The following is a 19,284-nucleotide window of genomic DNA, read 5'->3' as shown; positions in this document are numbered from 1 at the left end:
AGCTGGACGAGGAAGGAAGGAAAGGGGGGGAGAGAAAGGGCAGGAATAAAGAGAGGGATCCCATCCCATAGTCTTGCTGCTGCATTGCAAACCAGTTTCCCGGTGTCTCCAAGGGCAGCTCCACACGGAGGCCACTGCAGCAATCCCCTCGCACCCAGAGCAGGGCATCCCAGGACCACATCCTCTCTGTCCCAAAGGGATTGTTGATGGAAAACCAGCCGGAAATGGGCGCTGCTACTCACTGAGCCTCCAGGGACATCAGTGGCTGTGTGTGTGTTAAGCTATCTAACAGAATAATAGTAATAGTAATATTAATACTAAATTGCCTGCCTAAATATCAAGGGAGAGTTCTTTGGCCCCACCCACTTGGCCCTTAGGGGGTTGGCCAGATGCATACCTGGCCCTCGGATCAAAGAAAAAGGGACCCCACCCCAGGAGTCTGTCTTGAGAGTGGGAGAGAGCTCAAGTGCAAGAAAAGGAGACACAAGCAGGGGAATTGGGGGTGGGGGTGGGAAGATACAAATGACTCCCTTGTCAGTCACTTCTGACTTCATGCATTGACTGGAAGGCAGGAGCAACCAGGCTGATTCATCTCCCCAAAAAACTGCGCATTTATGTTTCACAGGGTGCAAAAGGGCTTCGCACTTTGCCCAGCAGAGAAACTGTGCGCCTCGCGCCCCACCTGGGCAATGGCACGCCGCCCGAGCCTTCCCTGATCTCCTGCCCACTTCCCCCTTTGTTTTGACAGATTGGGGCTGGGGGAGGCTCAGAGTCGCGGGCGGGTGGCATGGCTCGTGGTTTCTCTGTCAGGCAGGGCCGTCTCGTCCATTTGGGCTGGTGGCGCAGCGCACCAGGGCACCGGGCCCCCAGGGGTGCCCCCGCGAGCCCGCCGGCATACCGGGTGCCCCCTCCCCAACCCGACCCAACGGGCGGGCGGGTGCTCGTGCGCTGCCGACACAGCCCCGTCTCTGAGCGCAGCGAGCGGGGAGGAGTAGCGCAGCCCCACGGCGGCCTCCCCCCTGCCCCCACGGGTGGCCGGGTGCTTGCGCAGCCAGCGCTCTTCCCCGGATGCATGGGGGCGCCGGAAGGATCGAGCCCACTGGCATACCGGACGCCCCCCTCCCCAACCCGCCCCCAAGGGCGGGCTGTTGGCCGGGGGCTTGCACACCGGCGGTGCAGCCGCTGCCGCCCATGCCGGTCCCGGGCGGGCTGCGAGCCGGCCACCCTCGCCTCCCGTCCCGGGAGCACTGGAAGGGCGCACAGAGCCCTGCGCCACTCCAGTGCCACACCCCTCATCCCCTGCTCGCCCACCCCCCCTCCCGAGGGGCGGCAAGCGCGAGAGGGAGGCAGCGGAGAGGCGGTACGCCAGGGGCGCCGGAGGGATCACTGTGCCATGGCGGCCGATCTCCTTAAGACGGCCCTGCTGTCAGGCAGGGTGCAAAGCCCATCTTTTGCACCCTGTGAAACATAAATGTGCATAGCTTTTAAAAAACTGGGCAACTGCCGCCTGCCCGTGACTCCTGAGCCTCTCCTGGCTCTGGCTGGCTTCAGGAGCTGCTCGCTGGTGCCCGCCATTTTTCCTCTCTGGAAGTCCCCATATGATGTGTTGCGCACAAGACACATCATATGGGGACTTCCAGAGAGGAAAAATGGCGGGCACCACGGCAGAGAGCAGCTCCTGAAGCCAGCCAGAACCAACTGCGCTAACCTGCTGGCTCCGGGCTGCCGAAGCTGCCGCTGTCACATTTCCCGAGGATGGATTTGCAAATCCGGGGACTGTCCCCGGGAACCAGGGGCATCTGGTAACCCTAGGCTAGAGGCTGCTTTCTTCTGCTTCTCCTCCTCCCTCTTCTTCTTCTTCAGAAGATATCTCAAAGGCCTGGAAACGATGCCTTATGAGGAACGGCTTAGGGAGATGGGTGTGTTTAGCCTGGAGAAGAGAAGGTTAAGGGGGCATATGATAGCCATGTTCAATTATATCAAAGGATGTCATATAGAGGAGGGCGAAAGGCTGTTTTCTGCTGCTCCAGAGAAGCGGACACGGGGCAATGGATTCAAACTACAAGAAAGAAGATTCCACCTAAACATTAGGAAGAACTTCCTGACAGTAAGAGCTGTTGGACAGTGGAATTTGCTGGCCAGGAGTGTGGTGGAGTCTCCCTCTTTGGAGGTCTTTAAGCGGAGGCTTGACAGCCATCCGTCAGGAATGCTTTGATGGTGTTTCCTGCTTGGCAGGGGGTTGGACTGGATGGCCCTTGGGGTCTCTTCCAACTCTAGGATTCTATGATTCATGGTTTGGGCTATAGTGCCGTCCAGCCCTGGTTCCTTTTCCCTCTCCTGACCTACAAATTCTGTAATAAAACAATTTATTTGCTTTGTAGGATTTGATAGAGCTTCTCATTAAGAAGGAAAAACTAGAGTTGAAAGGGACCCCAAGGGTCATCAAGTCCAACCCCCTGCATTGCAGGAATCTCAGGTAGATCATCCAAGACAGATCCAAACTAGGCCTACCTATTTTATTTCTGGATTGATCACTGAATGCTAAAATTGGCTTCTAAGTTTTGGAGATACCATAACCAACAGTGTCCAGGATTCACCTAGCCAGCCCCATCCACTGCAAAATGGGGCCTGTCCCCCATTCCTCACCCTCTCCATGCCCCCATGAACCCCTTGAATTTGGCTCTAGGGCATTGGGAGGGATCCTCCCCAGAACAACTCACGAGGAGAGGAGAAAGTGGATCTTTCCATGTGGGCAGGGGCGTAGCGAGACACTCGGCTGCCGGGGGCGGCAAGCCAAGCGGCACCCTGGGGGCGGGGTTTCGCTCCGTGCGCATGTCATGACGCATGCACACGGAGTGACATCTCCGCCTGGGCCAGCGAGGAGGGGCCTCACGCTTGTGGCTGGCATGACGCCCCTCCTTGCTGGCCCATCCCTCTCTGTGCCCCGGCTCCGCAAGCCAGTCAGTGGCTTTCAGCCCCCTTTCCGCGGCTTTTTTCACCGCTGGCTGGAGGCACCGATCGCGGGGGGCGGGGCCCGTCCCGAGTGTCACTCCCCCAGGGTGCTACCTGGGGCGGCCCGTCCCCCGTCCCCTTGCTCCGCCCCTGCATCTGGGAAACTGGAATGCTTGCGTAGGCAGAATGACTTGAAAACCACAGGGTGGTTTATTTGCACAAAGACGAACACCCATAATTAAAACGCAGGATAAAAGAATTCCATTAAAGTGTTAAAATAAGCATCTATGATAAAAATGTGTAGCAAAGCAATCCTATTGAAACAACGCAGCAATTAAGAGGAAGGAAAGAACAGAGCATTGTGTAGCACATCATATTTGTGCTGTCTCAGAGGATGACATTTCCCTTTTTCTTTCAGGGTCCGGTGTGCTTTGGAATTGTTGCTGTTCGTTTCACAGACGAGGAGTGGGCGTTGCTGGATCCTGACCAGAGAGCTCTGCACAAGGACGTCATGGAGGAGATTTGTGGGATCGTGGCCTCTCTTGGTTAGGCTCCTTGTGGGATCATCCTATCTGCCTGGAAATTCAAAAAATACCTCTAAGTGACGAACCTTATATATTTTCACAGAGCTCAACAGCGCCCCCTATAACACCTGGGAACCTAAAACCCCCACAATAAACCTTGAACAGTAAATTACTTTTCCCCCTCATATATATATATATATATAATTTTTAAAATTTATTTTCCATTTAATATTGTACATTCGCATCATCATTATCCACTATACCAACCTGGCTCTTTATAGCCTAAACTTCCTTCCCTCCAGCCACATAGCTTTTGAAATTATATATATATATATAAATGTTCAAGATGGGTGCGCGGACGCGAAGGCCTTGCTCCGTAACCGCTTGACCGATTTACTTCAAATTTGGACACAACGTTTCCTGACCACACCATGGGGGTGTGTTCTTATGCCAAAAAATAAAATAAAAACCACACATAAAGCATCTAAAAATGCAAATTTCGGTCACAAAACTTGGCGCCCTCCAGTGGACATCAGCTGTAAAACAACAGAATTCAGAAGAGTGAGGGAGGGGGAGCGGAACTTGAGGTCGGCTCCACCAATAGGCTGCTGGCCAGCGAGGGGACGGTTCCAGGTACCGTCGCCACGGCAACTTGCGTCAGTCTGCGCCAATTCCCATTTTAAAACAGTGAGCAAGAGAGCTGAGAGGGCGGGGCTGGCGAAACAAATCTCAGTACAGGAGTTCAACGGAAGAAGCTAGAATCATAGAGTTGAGAGGCAGGCGAAAAACGGGGGCAAACAAGGAGAGAAGGCAGGTTGGAGATCAACACAGTTTTCGGGTGACCAGGGAGAATGAGGGGGAGGGGCACAAATCACGCCACGTGGGTGGGAGGAAGGCAAAAACCGGGGGGGGGGGGAAGCAGGCAGCCGGAAGGATAAGCTGTGGGAAACCAGGCGAAAAGGGGTGGGGGACTGAAAGGAGGCATTGTGAAATTTCTCTTAACTTATCCAAATTCACAAAAAAGCACATTAACGCGTGGCCAGGCCAGCTAGTCCTTTATATCAGGGGCCGGCAATGCCAGCTTTTGTTAAGTTACAGGTAGGTAGTCGTGTTGATCTGCCGTAGTCAAAACTAAATAAAATAAAAAATTCTTTCGAGTAGCACCTTAGAGACCAACTAATTTTGTTCTTGGTATGAGCTTTCGTGTGCATGCACACTTCAGATACACTGAAACAGAAGTCACCAGACCCTTAAATATAGTGAGGGAGTGGGGAGGGGTATTACTCAGAAGGGTGGTGGGAATGGGCGATTGGCTGATAGGTGTGGAAAACCTGTTGACGACTGTTAACGACTGCAATTGGTCTTACAGGAAAAAGCAATGGGTGAGATGGCTAAAAATAGCTTTGTTATGTATAATGAGATAAGAATCCAATGTCTCTGTTCAGACCAGGTCTCTCCATGGTTTTAAGTTTGGTGATTAGTTGCAATTCAGCCACTTCTCTTTCCAGTCTATTTCTGAAATTCCTTTGCAATAAGATACGGTAGCTACTTTGAGATCTTGTATAGAATGTGCTGGGAGATTGAAGTGTTCTCCTACTGGTTTCTCTGTCTTGTGATTCCTGATGTCACATTTATGTCCATTTAAAAGAAACCTTCCATCAGTGTGATGAACGATTATAGACCGGTTGCTTTAACATCTGTGGTAAGGAAAGTCTTTGAGAGACTAGTGCTGGCCAATTTGAAAGACGTTACTGGTCCCTTGCTGGATCCTTTGCAATTTGCTTATCGAGCCAATAGGTCAGTAGATGACACGATCAACATGGCATTGCACTACATCCTGCAACACCTGGATTCTTTGCGGACCTATGTGCGAGTTCTGTTTGTGGACTTTAGCTCAGCTTTTAATACTATTGTACCATCTAAATTGTTTTCCAAATTAATTCATCTCAATGTACCTGCCCCTGTTTGCCGATGGATATACAGCTTTTTAACGGACAGGAGGCAGCAGGTGAGGTTGGGGGAAATTATATCGAGCAACAATACCATCAATATCGGTGCTCCCCAGGGGTGTGTCCTTTCCCCACTGCTTTTCTCTCTATACACAAATGACTGTACCTCAACTGATCCATTGGTTAAGATCTTGAAATTTGCCAATGACACAACAGTTATTGGGCTTATCCGGGAGGACAATGAATCTGTGTATAGGCGGGAAGTAGACCATCTTGTTTCGTGGTGCACCAGAAAGAATTTGGTACTAAATGCCCAAAAGACAGAGGAAATGGTAATTGGTTTTAGAAGGCACTCTTCCATCCTGCCGCCACTTTCCATCCTTGGTAACATGGTTGTAGTAGTAGAGTCCTTTAAGTTCTTGGGCTCTATAATTTCTCAAAACTTAAACTGGTCAGGCAACATCAATAGTATTATTTAAAAGGTCCACTAGAGGTTGTATTTACTACGTCAACTGAGGAAATTTAAATTGCCCCAGGAAGTGTTGATAAAATTTTACAGAGGCATCATTGAAACTGTTCTCTGTAATTCTATTACTGCTTGGTATGGAACAGCCTCCAAGATGGACAAGAAAAGGCTCCAAAGAGCAGTAAGAATTGCAGAAAGGGTAATTGGTGCTAGCTTGCCTTCAATAGAGACACTCTATGTTACCCGAGTTAGGAAGAGAGCAGAGAGAATTGTAGCAGATCCCTCGCATCCCAGTCATCATCTGCTTGATTTACTTCCATCTGGACATCGCCACAGGTCTTCCTACACAAAATCGACCAGGCACAGGAACAGTTTCCCCCCTTGTGCCATTAAATTGTTAAATTCATAGTTGTGTAGCGGAAGGGGAGGTCACTTATGGGTGGTGTCAGGGAACTGTCCTCGGCTCAGTGCAGTGGAGGTGAAGGGGGTTTGGGATGCTACAGAGAGCCCTGGCAACACCTGAGAAGCAGCACTTCTTCTTCCAGTGGGGGCAGCAATGAGACCTCAAGTGGGGGAGGGGGGATTTCTCAGGGAACGGGCAGCCAAGGCTCTGGGGACGTGAGAGAGCCCTTGCACCCTACGGGCACAGAGGGAGGCACGCCACTTCCGTCACCCCAATTGCGCAGAGGGGTGCCACGTAGGGCAAGGAGGAGGAGGTTCCGCATCCCACGTCTTTTTTGCTTGGGGGGAAAACCAGAAAGGGGCACTCCCGGATTCTGCTGGTGGATGATACAGATGTGTATTTGTTAGCTCTGCACTGTAAATAGTTTTGCACAATAAAAGTATAAAAAGAAGCAACGGAATCGGCTGGTTACTCATGAGCAACTAACTGGGAACCTTACAGGTGGGAACAGTGTTTGTATAAGGTATGTTTACACTGCAATGTAGCCGAAGCAAAATTCCAAGTATGTTGGAAAATGTACTTCGCCAATAAATTCTTCTTCTTCTTCTTCTTCTTCTTCTTCTTCTTCTTCTTCTTCTTCTTCTTCTTTGTCCTTTGGCATAGGGTTTGGCATTGTTTGTCCAATATAGAGAGCTGAAGGGCACTGTTGGCATTTGATGGCATACACAGTGTTAGACAATGAGCAATTAAATAGTCCTGAGATGCTATGTTTGATGTTGTTGGGGCCAGTAATGGTGTTGTCCGGGTTTATGTGGCAGCAAAGTTGGCATCTGGGTTTATTGCAGGCTCTGGTGCCAGTGTCCATGTTGAGTCCTGTTGTTGTATTATTGTGGGTGAGGAGTTGTTTAAGATTGGGTGGCTGTCTGTAGGCGATGAAAGGTCTTCCTCCCAGAGCTTGAGAAAGAGAACTGTCATTGTCTAGGAGAGGTTGTAGATCTCTGATGATGCATTGTACTGTTTTAACTTGGGAGCTGTATGTGATTACTAGTGGTGTTCTGCTATTTTCTTTTTTGGGTCTGTCTTGCAGCAAGTTCTCTCTGGGTATCAGTCTGGCTCTGTTGATCTGTTGTTTAACTTCATCCAGCAGGTATTTTAGTTCTAAAATGGTTTGCTGTAGATCTCTTAGGTGAGAATCTCTGTTTGCAGACTTGGAACAGATGCGGCTGTAATGTAGGGACTGGCTATATACAATGGATTTTTTGGTATGTTTGGTATGGTAGTGCTTTTGTTGTTTCCCCCAATCTTGCTTCTAATTACTCCATGACTATAGCCTTGTTCACTTAATAGTACTGTTTTACATTGCTTTCTGGGTGACCAGTCAACTCTTTGTGCCATTAAAATTTTTTTATTATGTTCTAGAAACTCACTAAATGAAAGAACACAAAAAACCAACCAACTTGATAGCAATCACATAACACACTGACCAAACAAACTAAAAAAAAATCCTTCCACTATCACCTTAGAGACCAACGAAGTTTGTTATTAGTATGAGCTTTCTTCAGATATCAGCTCATACCAATAACAGACTTAGGTGATCTCCAAGGAAGGAAGGAAGTTTTTTATTTTGTTTTGACTAAGGTTGATTAACACGACTACCTGTAACACTGACAAAAGTCAACCTAAGCAAGTTGTGCTTCCTTTTTCTGATTATTTGGCTATAACTTTTAATAGAAAACAGATAATTAAACAAACTTCGTTGCATTACATTCTTGATTAAATTATCTTTCCATTGATAAATAATTTCACAATATTATTCCAAAAGTAGTGGTGTCATGACCCATCAAACCTCTGAAATACACTTATCCCCAGAAGGCTTCTACAATTTTGGCCACTACTGTATATCAAAACAAAGCAACATTCAACAACCATCAGAATCTAATAATAAATATGTTGGTTAATGACAAACCACAAAGGTAATGTACACACACCCAACTCCCTTCAGTTCTTCTCCATTGTTCCTGAAGCTGTTGTCCCATTTTGTCTCCATTGCAGATTGTGATGAACTGGAAATCGAGAACAAGGGTGACCACAACAAAATCCCCAGAGAGGAGAAGCCATGTAAAAATTTGGAGTGTGGAGAGAGCTGCAGTCAGAGCTCCCGTTCCACTTCCCAACAAAAAAATCTCATTGGAAAGAAACCCTATCAGTGCATGGAATGTGGAAAGAGCTTCAGACACATCTCCTCTCTCACTTACCATCAAAGAATTCATACAGGGGAGAAACCCTATCAGTGTGTGGAATGTGGAAAGAGCTTCAGGATCAGCTCATCTCTCACTTCCCACCAAAGAATTCATACAGGGGAGAAACCCTATCAGTGTGTGAAATGTGGAAAGAGATTCAGTCACAGGCAGGGTCGGACTTCCCATCAGAGAATTCATACAGGGAAGAAAACCTATAAGTGCATGGAATGTGGAAAGAGCTTCAGTCGGAATGACACTCTCAATTCCCATCAAAGAATTCACACAGGGGAGAAACCCTATCATTGTGTGGAATGTGGAAAGAGCTTCAGTCGGAGGGATATTCTCACTTCCCATCAGAGAATTCATACAGGGGAGAAACCTTATCAATGCATGGAATGTGGAAAGAGCTTCAGTCAGAGATCTGATCTCACTTCCCATCAGAGAATTCATAGAGGGGAGAAACCATATCAGTGCGTGGAATGTGGAAAGAGCTTCAGTCGGAGCGACGCTCTCACTTCCCATCACAGAATTCATACAGGGGAGAAACCCTATCACTGTGTGGAATGTGGAAAGAGCTTCAGTCATAGCTCATCTCTCACTTCCCATCAAAGAATTCATACAGGGGAGAAACCCTATCAGTGCTTTGAATGTGGAAAGAGCTTCAGTCAGAGTTCTGATCTCGCCACCCATCAAATAATTCATACAGGGGAGAAACCCTATCAGTGTGTGGAATGTGGAAAGAGCTTCAGTCATAGCTCATCTCTCACTTCCCATCAAAAAACTCATACAAGGGAGAAATCCTATCAGTGTGTGGAATGTGGAAAGAGCTTCAGTCGGAACAACGTTCTCACTTCCCATCGAAGAATTCATACAGGGGAGAAACCCTATCAGTGCATGGAATGTGGAATGAGCTTCAGTCAGAGCTCCAATCTCACTTCCCATCAAAGAATTCATACAGGAGAGAAACCCCACCATTGTGTGGCATGTGGAAAGAGCTTCAGTATGAAGGCCTCTCTCACTTCCCATCAAAGAATTCATACAGGAGAGAAACCCTATCAGTGCGTGGAATGTGGAAAGAGCTTCAGTCAGAGTTCCGATCTCACTAAGCATCAGAGAATTCATACAGGGGAGAAACCCCATCAGTGTGTGGAATGTGGAAAGAGCTTCAGTAATAGCTCATCTCTCACTTCCCATCAAAGAATTCATACAGGGGAGAAACCCTATCAGTGCTTTGAATGTGGAAAGAGTTTCAGTCACAGTTCCGATCTCACTTCCCATCAAAGAATTCATACAGGGGAGAAACCCTATCAGTGTATGGAATGTGGAAAGAGCTTCCGTCACAGCCGCAATCTCACTTCCCATCAAAGAATTCATACAGGGGAAAAACCTTACCAATGTGTGGAATGTGGAAAGAGCTTCAGTCAGAGCTCCAATCTCACTTCCCATCAAAGAATTCATATAGGGTAGGAATTCTTCATGATATAGCTTTTGGAGCAAGGCAAATCCGCACCTTTTTTACCAGGCCTTTGGCTGATTGGAAAAACACCCTGGGGAGGGACGGCAGACTCCCCAGTACTCCGGAATGTCTTCCCGTGGCCTTCTCTGACTGGCATCCTCTCTCTGTCCAGAGTCCCTGTAATAGTGGAACCTTCTCTCCTGAGAAGAGTACGCACATGTTCTTGCATTTATTATTCTTTGTTCTCTTAATAAGGACTTTGATGCCGTAGCTAGCCAGATATCTGCCGTTCCACCAGCACAATTAACTGTGGAAGGGGTAACGGCAAGATTAATGGGCGAGCTGGACAGAAGGGAGGATTGTGAGATAAGCACTCCTATTTCTAGAAATAATGAACGCTGTATTGAAGCTTGTGGTGATTCAGCTGCATTTAAAACTGCCAAGCGTTCCTGGTTTTGCAAATAAGCAGGGACATTTCGCAAGGGACTGCAGATCTAAAAAGAATCAAAATGCTCCCAGGTCTGTTCCAGTTCGTCAATCACAGGCGACAACCCAGCAGTTGGCAGCGTATCGTAAAGATGGACACGAGCCACAAGCTTTTCATGCTCGGACAGTAGGTCGTAAAATAATTAAAGGTGCCACATGGAACATTTTTGTTATCGACTCTGGTGCTTCAACCCATCTTTGCAATGACAAAAGTTTGTTTATTTCCTTCGAAGAGGAAATTGATAACATACACTTAGCTAACTCTGAAGTCTTGCAGTCTCTTGGCAGAGGTACTGTGAAACTTGACTCTCTAAACATTGCGATAGCAAATTGCACTTACTGCCCGTCTTTGGATAATTTATTATCAGTGAGTTGCTTTGCTCGTCAAGGAATAACTGTGTTTCACTAAGTCAATATGTGAGTTTTTCAAAGTAAACGAATGTGTATTATATGCCCGGGAGTCTGGGGATTTATATAGATTGTAGTTTCAAAAGTATTCACAACCACCTGTAAATTGCAGAGTAATGCAGCCAAGACAGTGGTTGAAAAATGTAAAACCACATTCTGGATGTATTCATGAAGCCCACTGACTTGTAGGACATCTGAACTTTACTGACTTGATTAAGACAAAAAATATTATTGATGGACTAAACTTAAAGCTATGTAAATACTTTATGCAATGTATATCCTGTTGTAAGAACAAGATAAAGGTTGCACGCAAGGGTAAATGCTCAGACAGGAAAGTAACAGAGCTGTTTGAGCGCATGCATTGTGATTTAGTTGGGCGACCCCCTTCTTCATTAGGAGGTTCAAAGTACTGGCTTACTCTAATAGATCAGTATAGCAGATATTGCTGGATTTATACAATTGCTGAAAAGTCACAAGCATTTGAGAAGTACAATGTTTTTTGCAACTGGGTAAAAACACACTTTAACAAAACTATTTAAAAAACCTATTTTCTGACTGGGGAGGGGAATTTATTTCTGAGGATTTTGAGAATTTCCTGGAAGTGCAGGGGACTACTTATGAGTTATCTTGCCCCCGAAGTCCATGGCAAAATGGGCTTCTGGAAGTTGTACAACGTGATTTGCAGGCAGGTGTTAAAACTTACTTGCATGATGCTAAGTAAGTTTAGATGTCACCCCCTATGAAATGTTGTTTAAAAAGCACCCTAATCTAAAATATCTACAAATTTGGGGTTCAGATGTTATTATGCATTATCCTGCTAAACAGAAATTGGATGAGCGTAGTGTTCAAGGAAAATTAATGGGCTACCAGCAGGGGATGTACAGAGTTTACGTACCAGCAACTGGCAAATTTCACATTACCAGGACCATGATTCAAACTGTAAAATGGAATAGAGTTGCTGTTTTTCAAGATAGTGGTGGTATAGACAATACTGAGGAGGAGGAAGTAGTAGTAGAAGGAGGAGGAGGGGATAGTGGTGAATCTGAAGACAAAAAACCTGTTGAGCCTAGTGATTTATTTGAAAATTTAAAGTCACAGACACCTGAGGAGAGGTTAAGTTCTTTTGAGTTTTCTGATCGTAAGAAAAGTCCACAGGAGTTTCATCAGTCTGACAATAATAATTTAAAGTCTGAAGCTAGAAGTCCAATTAGTTCCACTGATTCTGAAGGGTCTAGCTCTCCTTCTTGACTGAGACGTTCAAACAGAAAGAGGAACCAAGACGGTTTTCAAAAGAACAGTTTAACACTGTGTATGCCAATAAGGCAATTTTTGAGCCAAAAAGCTACAGTGATGTTCAGAAGTTACCTAAGCATGAAGCTGTAAATTGGTACAAAGCTATGAATTCTGAAATAGCTTCTTTAAAAGAGCATAACACTTGGTCTCTTGTACCACAAACCCCAGATATGAGAGTTATTCATTCGAAGTGGGTTTATAAAGTGAAAATGAATGACAAGAATGAAGTTGTAAGGTACAAGGCTCAGGGGCGTAGCAAGGTAAATTGGTACCCAGGGCAAAAAAAATAATTGTCACACCCCCCCCCAGGCATGGGAAGGTCAGGTTGTACCCGGTGCAGAAAATTTCTTGTCAACCCCCCATTGATTCCCCCCCCCGCGCATAAATGGTTTTACGTTATTTCATATTTTCTTACAAAGGAATACTAACAAGTAATAAAAAAAACCTTTTTATTTATATCCCACCATCCCCGGCCGACGTCGGGCTCAGGGTGGCTAACATCAAATACATAACATTGGTATAAAATCAAACAATAATTAAATTACCTCCTAAAAACATCTCAAAATCAATTAGATGCCTTTCCACAGGGTTAGGGTTGGGAACAGTAAGTGTTCTCTGAACTGAAATTTCAGCCTTCATGACATAGGAAAACAGCCAAGTGAACAGCTATTTTGGTGGAGAAGGGTCAAGATATTAACTGATATGCATGAAATTTCATGTATAGCTATATAATCCTTAGTAAAGTAAGATAATTTGTCACCCCCTCCATTATGGAATCTGGGGCGGCCCGCCCCCCTCGCCCCCCCTTGCTACGCCCCTGACAAGGCTAGATTAGTTGCTAGAGGTTTTCACCAAATTCCAAGCGAAGATTATGATTTGTGTTATTCACCAAGTGTAAAGTATGATACCATTAAGCTTTTCTAAAAGATGCATCCCAGCGTGGACATTCTGTTTATCATTTAGATATAAAAACTGCCTATTTGTTTGCAGATTTAAAAGAACAAATTTTTATGTCAAAACAAAATAAAAAAAAATCTTTCAAGTAGCACCTTAGAGACCAACTAAGTTTGTTCTAGGTATGAGCTTTCATGTGCATGCACACTTCTTCAGATACACTGAAACGGAAGTCACCAGACCCTTAAATATAGTGAGGGAGTGGGGCGGGGTATTACTCAGAAGGGTGGTGGGAATGGGTCATCAGCTTATAAGGTGCTACTGGAAAGAAATTTTTTTATTTTGTTTTGACTATGGCAGACCAACATGGCTACCCACCTGTAACTGAAATTTTTATGTGTGTTCCTGATGGTGTAATCGCCACTGAAGGATTAGTTTGCAAACTAAATAAATCCCTTTATGGTTTGCACCAGAGCGGAAGAAACTGGCATCAAATCTTAGCAAAAGAATTGCTGGATTTTGGTTTTTCACAAGGGAAGGCAAATAACTGTGTTTATAAAAGAAAATTAAATTCTGTAACAAAAATATGTGTGTTTGTGGATGATGTATTAATTTCTACAAAAACTAAACATGAATATAAACAGTGTCACAGTTACAAAAAAAGTTTGATATGGTAGAATTAGGCAAAGCTAAAAATTACCTATCCATGCAAATTGAGGAAGGCAAAAATGGTTCTTTTCTGATTCATCAAACTGAAAATTAATGATCTTTTTTTAAAAAAAGAATTTTTATTAGTTTTCCACATTAAACAAATCACAAATACAAAATACAAACACGATACAAAAACAAATAACACATCAAACACATCAACATACTAAAAATAAAAATTAAAAATTAAAGAAATAAAACTTATACATACCAACACCGGAACACTCATATAATAATTGCTTAATGTTAATCTAGTTTGAATTTTACTTGGGGGACTTCCCCCGTTCTCTCAATTGCATTCAGTTCTAATTTACTTTAGTAACTTTGTAACTAATTTCATCAATCATCATTATTCTTATTACACTTCCAAATAGCTAACTTACTTCTTATTACTTATAACTTATAACACCATTTAATAACATACATCTTTCATTAACATTACTTCTAATGTACTATTTTTATCTAACCTCTTATCACTAAAGCCATTTATATAGACTGATTCTGCTTCAAATATCTAATTTCTCGCGATTTTTCAAGTAACCTTTAAATTTATTCCAATCTTCTTGCACCTTCTCCCCCTTCTGGTCTCGGAGCTTCGCAGTCAGCTCGGCAAGTTCCATATATTCCATCAACTTCATCTGCCAATCTTCTACAGTCGGGAGCTCTTCACCTTTCCAGTTTTTCGCAATCAAAATTCTAGCAGCTGTTGTGGCATACATAAAAAATACTCTATCTTCCCTGGGTATCTCATGGTTAGTCATGCCCAACAGGAAGGCCTCTGGTTTCTTACTGAAAGTGACTTTCATCACTCTTTTAAGTTCATTATAGATTAACTCCCAGAAAGCCTTTACCTTTGGGCATGTCCACCACATATGATAAAAGGTACCTTCAACATTTTTACATTTCCAACAAACATTACTTAGTCGATGATACATCTTAGCTAACTTGTTGTTGTTGTTCAGTCGTTCAGTCGTGTCCGACTCTTCGTGACCCCATGGACCAGAGCACGCCAGGCACGCCTATCCTTCACTGCCTCTCGCAGTTTGGCCAAACTCATGTTAGTAGCTTCAAGAACACTGTCCAACCATCTCATCCTCTGTTGTCCCCTTCTCCTTGTGCCCTCCATCTTTCCCAACATCAAGGTCTTTTCCAGGGAGTCTTCTCTTCTCATGAGGTGGCCAAAGTACTGGAGCCTCAACTTCAGGATCTGTCCTTCTAGTGCCGATTTCCTTCTAGGGCCGATTTCCTTGAGAATGGATAAGTTTGATCTTCTTGCAGTCCACGGGACTCTCAAGAGTCTCCTCCAGCACCATAATTCAAAAGCATCAATTCTTCGGCGATCAGCCTTCTTGATGGTCGAGCTCTCGCTTCCATACATTACTACTGGGAAAACCATAGCTTTAACTATACGGACCTTTGTCGGCAAGGTGATGTCTTTGCTTTTTAAGATGCTGTCTAGGTTTGTCATTGCTTTTCTCCCAAGAAGCAGGCGTCTTCTAATTTCGTGACTGCTGTCACCATCTGCAGTCATCATGGAACCCAAGAAAGTGAAATCTCTCACTGCCTCCATTTCTTCCCCTTCTATTTGCCAGGAGGTGATGGGACCAGTGGCCATGATCTTAGTTTTTTTGATGTTGAGCTTCAGACCATATTTTGCGCTCTCCTCTTTCACCCTCATTAAAAGGTTCTTTAATTCCTCCTCACTTTCTGCCATCTAGGTAGTATCATCAGCATATCTGAGGTTGTTGATATTTTTTCCGGCAATCTTAATTCCGGTTGGGGATTCATCCAGTCCAGCCTTTCGCATGATGAATTCTGCATATAAGTTAAATAAGCAGGGAGACAATATACAGCCTTGTCGTACTCCTTTCCCAATTTTGAACCAATCAGTTGTTCCATATCCAGTTCTAACTGTAGCTTCTGGTCCCACATAGAGATTTCTCAGGAGACAAATGAGGTGATCCGGCACTCCCATTTCTTTAAGAACTTGCCATAGTTTGCTGTGGTCGACACAGTCAAATGCTTTTGCGTAGTCAATGAAGCAGAAGTAGATGTTTTTCTGGAACTCTCTAGCTTTCTCCATAATCCAGCGCATGTTTGCAATTTGGTCTCTGGTTCCTCTGCCCCTTCGAAATCCAGCTTGCACTTCTGGGAGTTCTCGGTCCACATACTGCTTAAGCCTGCCTTGTAGAATTTTAAGCATAACCTTGCTAGCGTGTGAAATGAGTGCAATTGTGCGGTAGTTGGAGCATTCTTTGGCACTGCCCTTCTTTGGGATTGGGATGTAGACTGATCTTCTCCAATCCTCTGGCCACTGCTGAGTTTTGCAGACTTGCTGGCATATTGAGTGTAGCACCTTAACATCATCTTTTAAAATTTTAAATAGTTCAGCTGGAATATCATCACTTCCACTGGCCTTGTTGTTAGCGAGGCTTTCTAAGGCCCACTAAGGTCTTTATGATATCTAGTTTCATTTACTCACATATACAACCGGAGGGTAGGATGAAGAGACTTCTCCATGTCGCAGCTTTGACTGCAGCACAGAGCAAGGCAGACTCTGGTTCTCCCACAACTCTCTCGGGCTCTTGCTCTCCTAGCTAGACAGCCCCCCCCCTTTAGCCTGGGTTGCCCCATCCCTTTTCTGCAGCTCCTGCAGCCCAGCTCCTTATAGAATCAGAGAATCCTAGAGTTGAAAGAAACCCCAAGGGCCATCCAGTCCAACCCCCTGCCAAGCAGGAAACACTATCAAAGCATTCCTGACAGATGGCTGTCAAGCCTCCGCTTAAAGACCTCCAAAGAAGGAGACTCCACCACACTCCTTGGCAGCAAATTCCACTGCCAAACAGCTCTTACTGTCAGGAAGTTCTTCCTAATGTTTAGGTGGAATCTTCTTTCTTGTAATTGGAATCCATTGCCCCGTGTCCGCTTCTCTGGAGCAGCAGAAAACAACCTTTCTCCCTCCTCTATATGACATCCTTTGATATATTTGAACATGGCTATCATATCCCCCCTTAACCTTCTCTTCTCCAGGCTAAACATACCCAGCTCCCTAAGCCGTTCCTCATAAGGCATCATTTCCAGGCCTTGGACCATTTTGGTTGCCCTCCTCTGGACACCTTCCAGCTTGTCAGTATCCTTCTTGAACTGTGGTGCCCAGAACTGGACACAGTATTCCAGGTGAGGTCTGACCAGAGCAGAATACAGTGGTACTAGAACTTCCCTTGATCTTCATCTTTAGTTTCCCACTCCAAAAGGATAAGATATGCCTTTTTAAAATAATTTCGAGTTTTCTTCTATCACTTCCTTTTGGAATTTGGAAACCGAATATGAAAAACCTTTCTTATTGTCCTCTTTGAAAGTATCCTTTAGCTGTCTATGGTGCAACCAACTTTGAAGATGTTCCTTTTGTTCTTCATATTCTTTCAATTTTGATTTTCCCTCCTGTTCTACCAGTAAGTCTCTGTATGTTGGCCATTCTCCCTTTTTCTCCAATGTTTTAAGTGACAATGCCTCTACAGGTGATGACCACCAGGGTGTCTTAGGATCTAGTAAGTCTTTATATTTCCCCCACACTTTAAACAATGATCTTATTATATGACTAGTGGTTTCAGCCTGTTAAAATAACGGGCGCTAGAACATATGTGCTCCAAAAATTTTAAAAAGTCACTTGTTTCTTTAATTTTTCTTCTTTTGTTGTGGGGTGGGTCGGAAAGTGGGATTTGGGGGTGCCCTCCAGCCTCAGCGGGTTTCTGGCTTTTCCGCCCAGCCAGTTCTCGAAGGACTGATCCTGAAGGAGGGAGGTTGCGGCACTCACCCTCCTTCTACAGGACTCACGCACCCCTGACCACCGCTGAACCCGCGCAGCAGGGAACACCGCCGAGGAAGGAGGAGCGCGCGGACCCAGCTGCTGCACACCCGCCCCGCAGGTGCCTGCTTGGAGCCAGTTGCAGCCTAACCAACCTCACAGGGCTGTTGTGGGGATTGTTCAAATTCCTGATAAGTTATTTGTGCAATGGCTGAAACACTTGGCCACTTGGGAATCAAATTACAACCTTGATAATTCCACCCCAACCCTCAGCGCGGGCCGAGGCAGGTGAGGGCCTTGGACCCGGCGTCCCTTGGGGGCTTCCCGGCGCCAGCCAAGAGCCCCAAGCAAAAGATTGTCGAGCGGGCCATGGAGAGCTGCGGCTTCAAGGCGCCGCTAGCCTGTGTCGGGGGTAGGTCACGGTGAGGAGGGAAGGAAAGGTAGACCGCCAGCGGTCTCACATCAGCCGACCGGCCTCCCTCCCGCGCTGCCGGCTCTCCTCCTCCACCAGCTGCCTGGGCGAGACCCGGAAAGAGGAGGAGGAGGGCGGCAGCAGCAGCAGCGGGAGGGTGTCAATTGCACGGCCGGTTGCAGCAGGAGGGGGCCTACTCTGAGCAAGGCGCCCGTGGACCGCTACGTGGCCTTCTCCCCCGGCCCTCCCTGTCTGTCGCGGGAAGAGAGGCGGGCGAGGGCCGGGGAGGAGTAGGAGGAGGGTGTGCCTAGGTCGCCGCTGTCAGGCGGCTCCTCCTGGGCCGGAGGGGAGCCTCTCCCGAGCCGCCCCCGGCCGCTCCGCCCAATCAGCGCTGCCCCGGCTCGGCCGGCGGCTCCTCCTCCCCGGCAGACTCTTCCTTTCCCTCGAGCGAGGCAGAGCTTTCGCCGGCCAGGCTGGGCAAGCCCCGACCTCGACGACCACCATGGATGTCCAGCGGCTTTGCAGGGGCCCGGCCGGCTCCGAGCCCTTCTGGGTGAGAGTGTGGGGTGGGGAGGGAGATGGGGCAGCATCCCTGTTCCCAGGGGCCGGGCTTTGTGGGGCGGGAGGGGGGTCCCCCCTCGCCCAGCAGCAGCGAGGCAAAGCCCCTTTGTGTGTGCGCCGCCTCCACCCTCAGCAACTGGGATTTAGTGGGGAAACTGGCAGGGTGGGGACGACGACAAAGTTGAAGCGGAACGTCGGCGCTGCACGGGGCGGGCTGCTCTGTGCTGTTCCTGGGCCGCTAGCCTTCGAGGCTCGGCTTTCAGCTGCGACAGCAGCAGCGTGACCTCCCTCCTCAGTCTCCCCTCGTCCTCTGCAGCGCCGGCGGTCCGATTCAACCGCCCCGCTTCAACTGCCGACGCTGCTCGCGGCCCGATCTCTCTCCATCCAATCCCTGTGTCCCTGGGGCACATGCGCAGTAGCGCAAACCCAGAAACACACGGACTGGACGCAGAGACACTTGCATTTTATATATATAGATTATGGAACCCTGTATGTATTTTTGCCTTTCCATATCAGAGAGAAGCATGCCATCCAAACCTATTGTCATGTCCTTCCAGGTCTGTTTTTTCCTCCCTGTCTAACTTGATCCAATCCTGGATCCATATTAGGGATGCAGCTTCGTAGAATAATTTTAAGTCTGGAAGTGAGAATCCGCCTTTTTCTTTTGCATCTGTTAATATCTTACTTTTTATCCTTGGCTTTTTCCCATTCCAGACAAATCTTGAGA

At 46.4% G+C, this 19,284-nt stretch overlaps 1 protein-coding gene and 1 long non-coding RNA gene across 2 annotated transcripts in view; both read left to right on the top strand.

Moving 5' to 3' along the window:
* Nucleotides 1-19,284, top strand: part of LOC117044871 — a 628,087-nt gene that overhangs the window by 530,621 nt on the left and 78,182 nt on the right. Inside the window, 1 exon segment of the mRNA XM_033145648.1 lies at nt 8,754-9,992. Within this exon segment, the coding sequence (XP_033001539.1) occupies nt 8,754-9,992 (1,239 nt within the window).
* On the top strand, nt 3,373-8,411 carry LOC117044934. Its single transcript, XR_004426377.1, has 2 exons — nt 3,373-3,497; nt 8,347-8,411. It is a non-coding gene; the product is annotated as an uncharacterized LOC117044934 (long non-coding RNA).

The sequence above is a fragment of the Lacerta agilis genome, chromosome 4 (assembly GCF_009819535.1).
Source record: "Lacerta agilis isolate rLacAgi1 chromosome 4, rLacAgi1.pri, whole genome shotgun sequence".
Classification (NCBI taxonomy): Eukaryota; Metazoa; Chordata; class Lepidosauria; order Squamata; family Lacertidae; genus Lacerta; species Lacerta agilis.
This window is presented reverse-complemented; position numbering and strand designations above follow the sequence as displayed.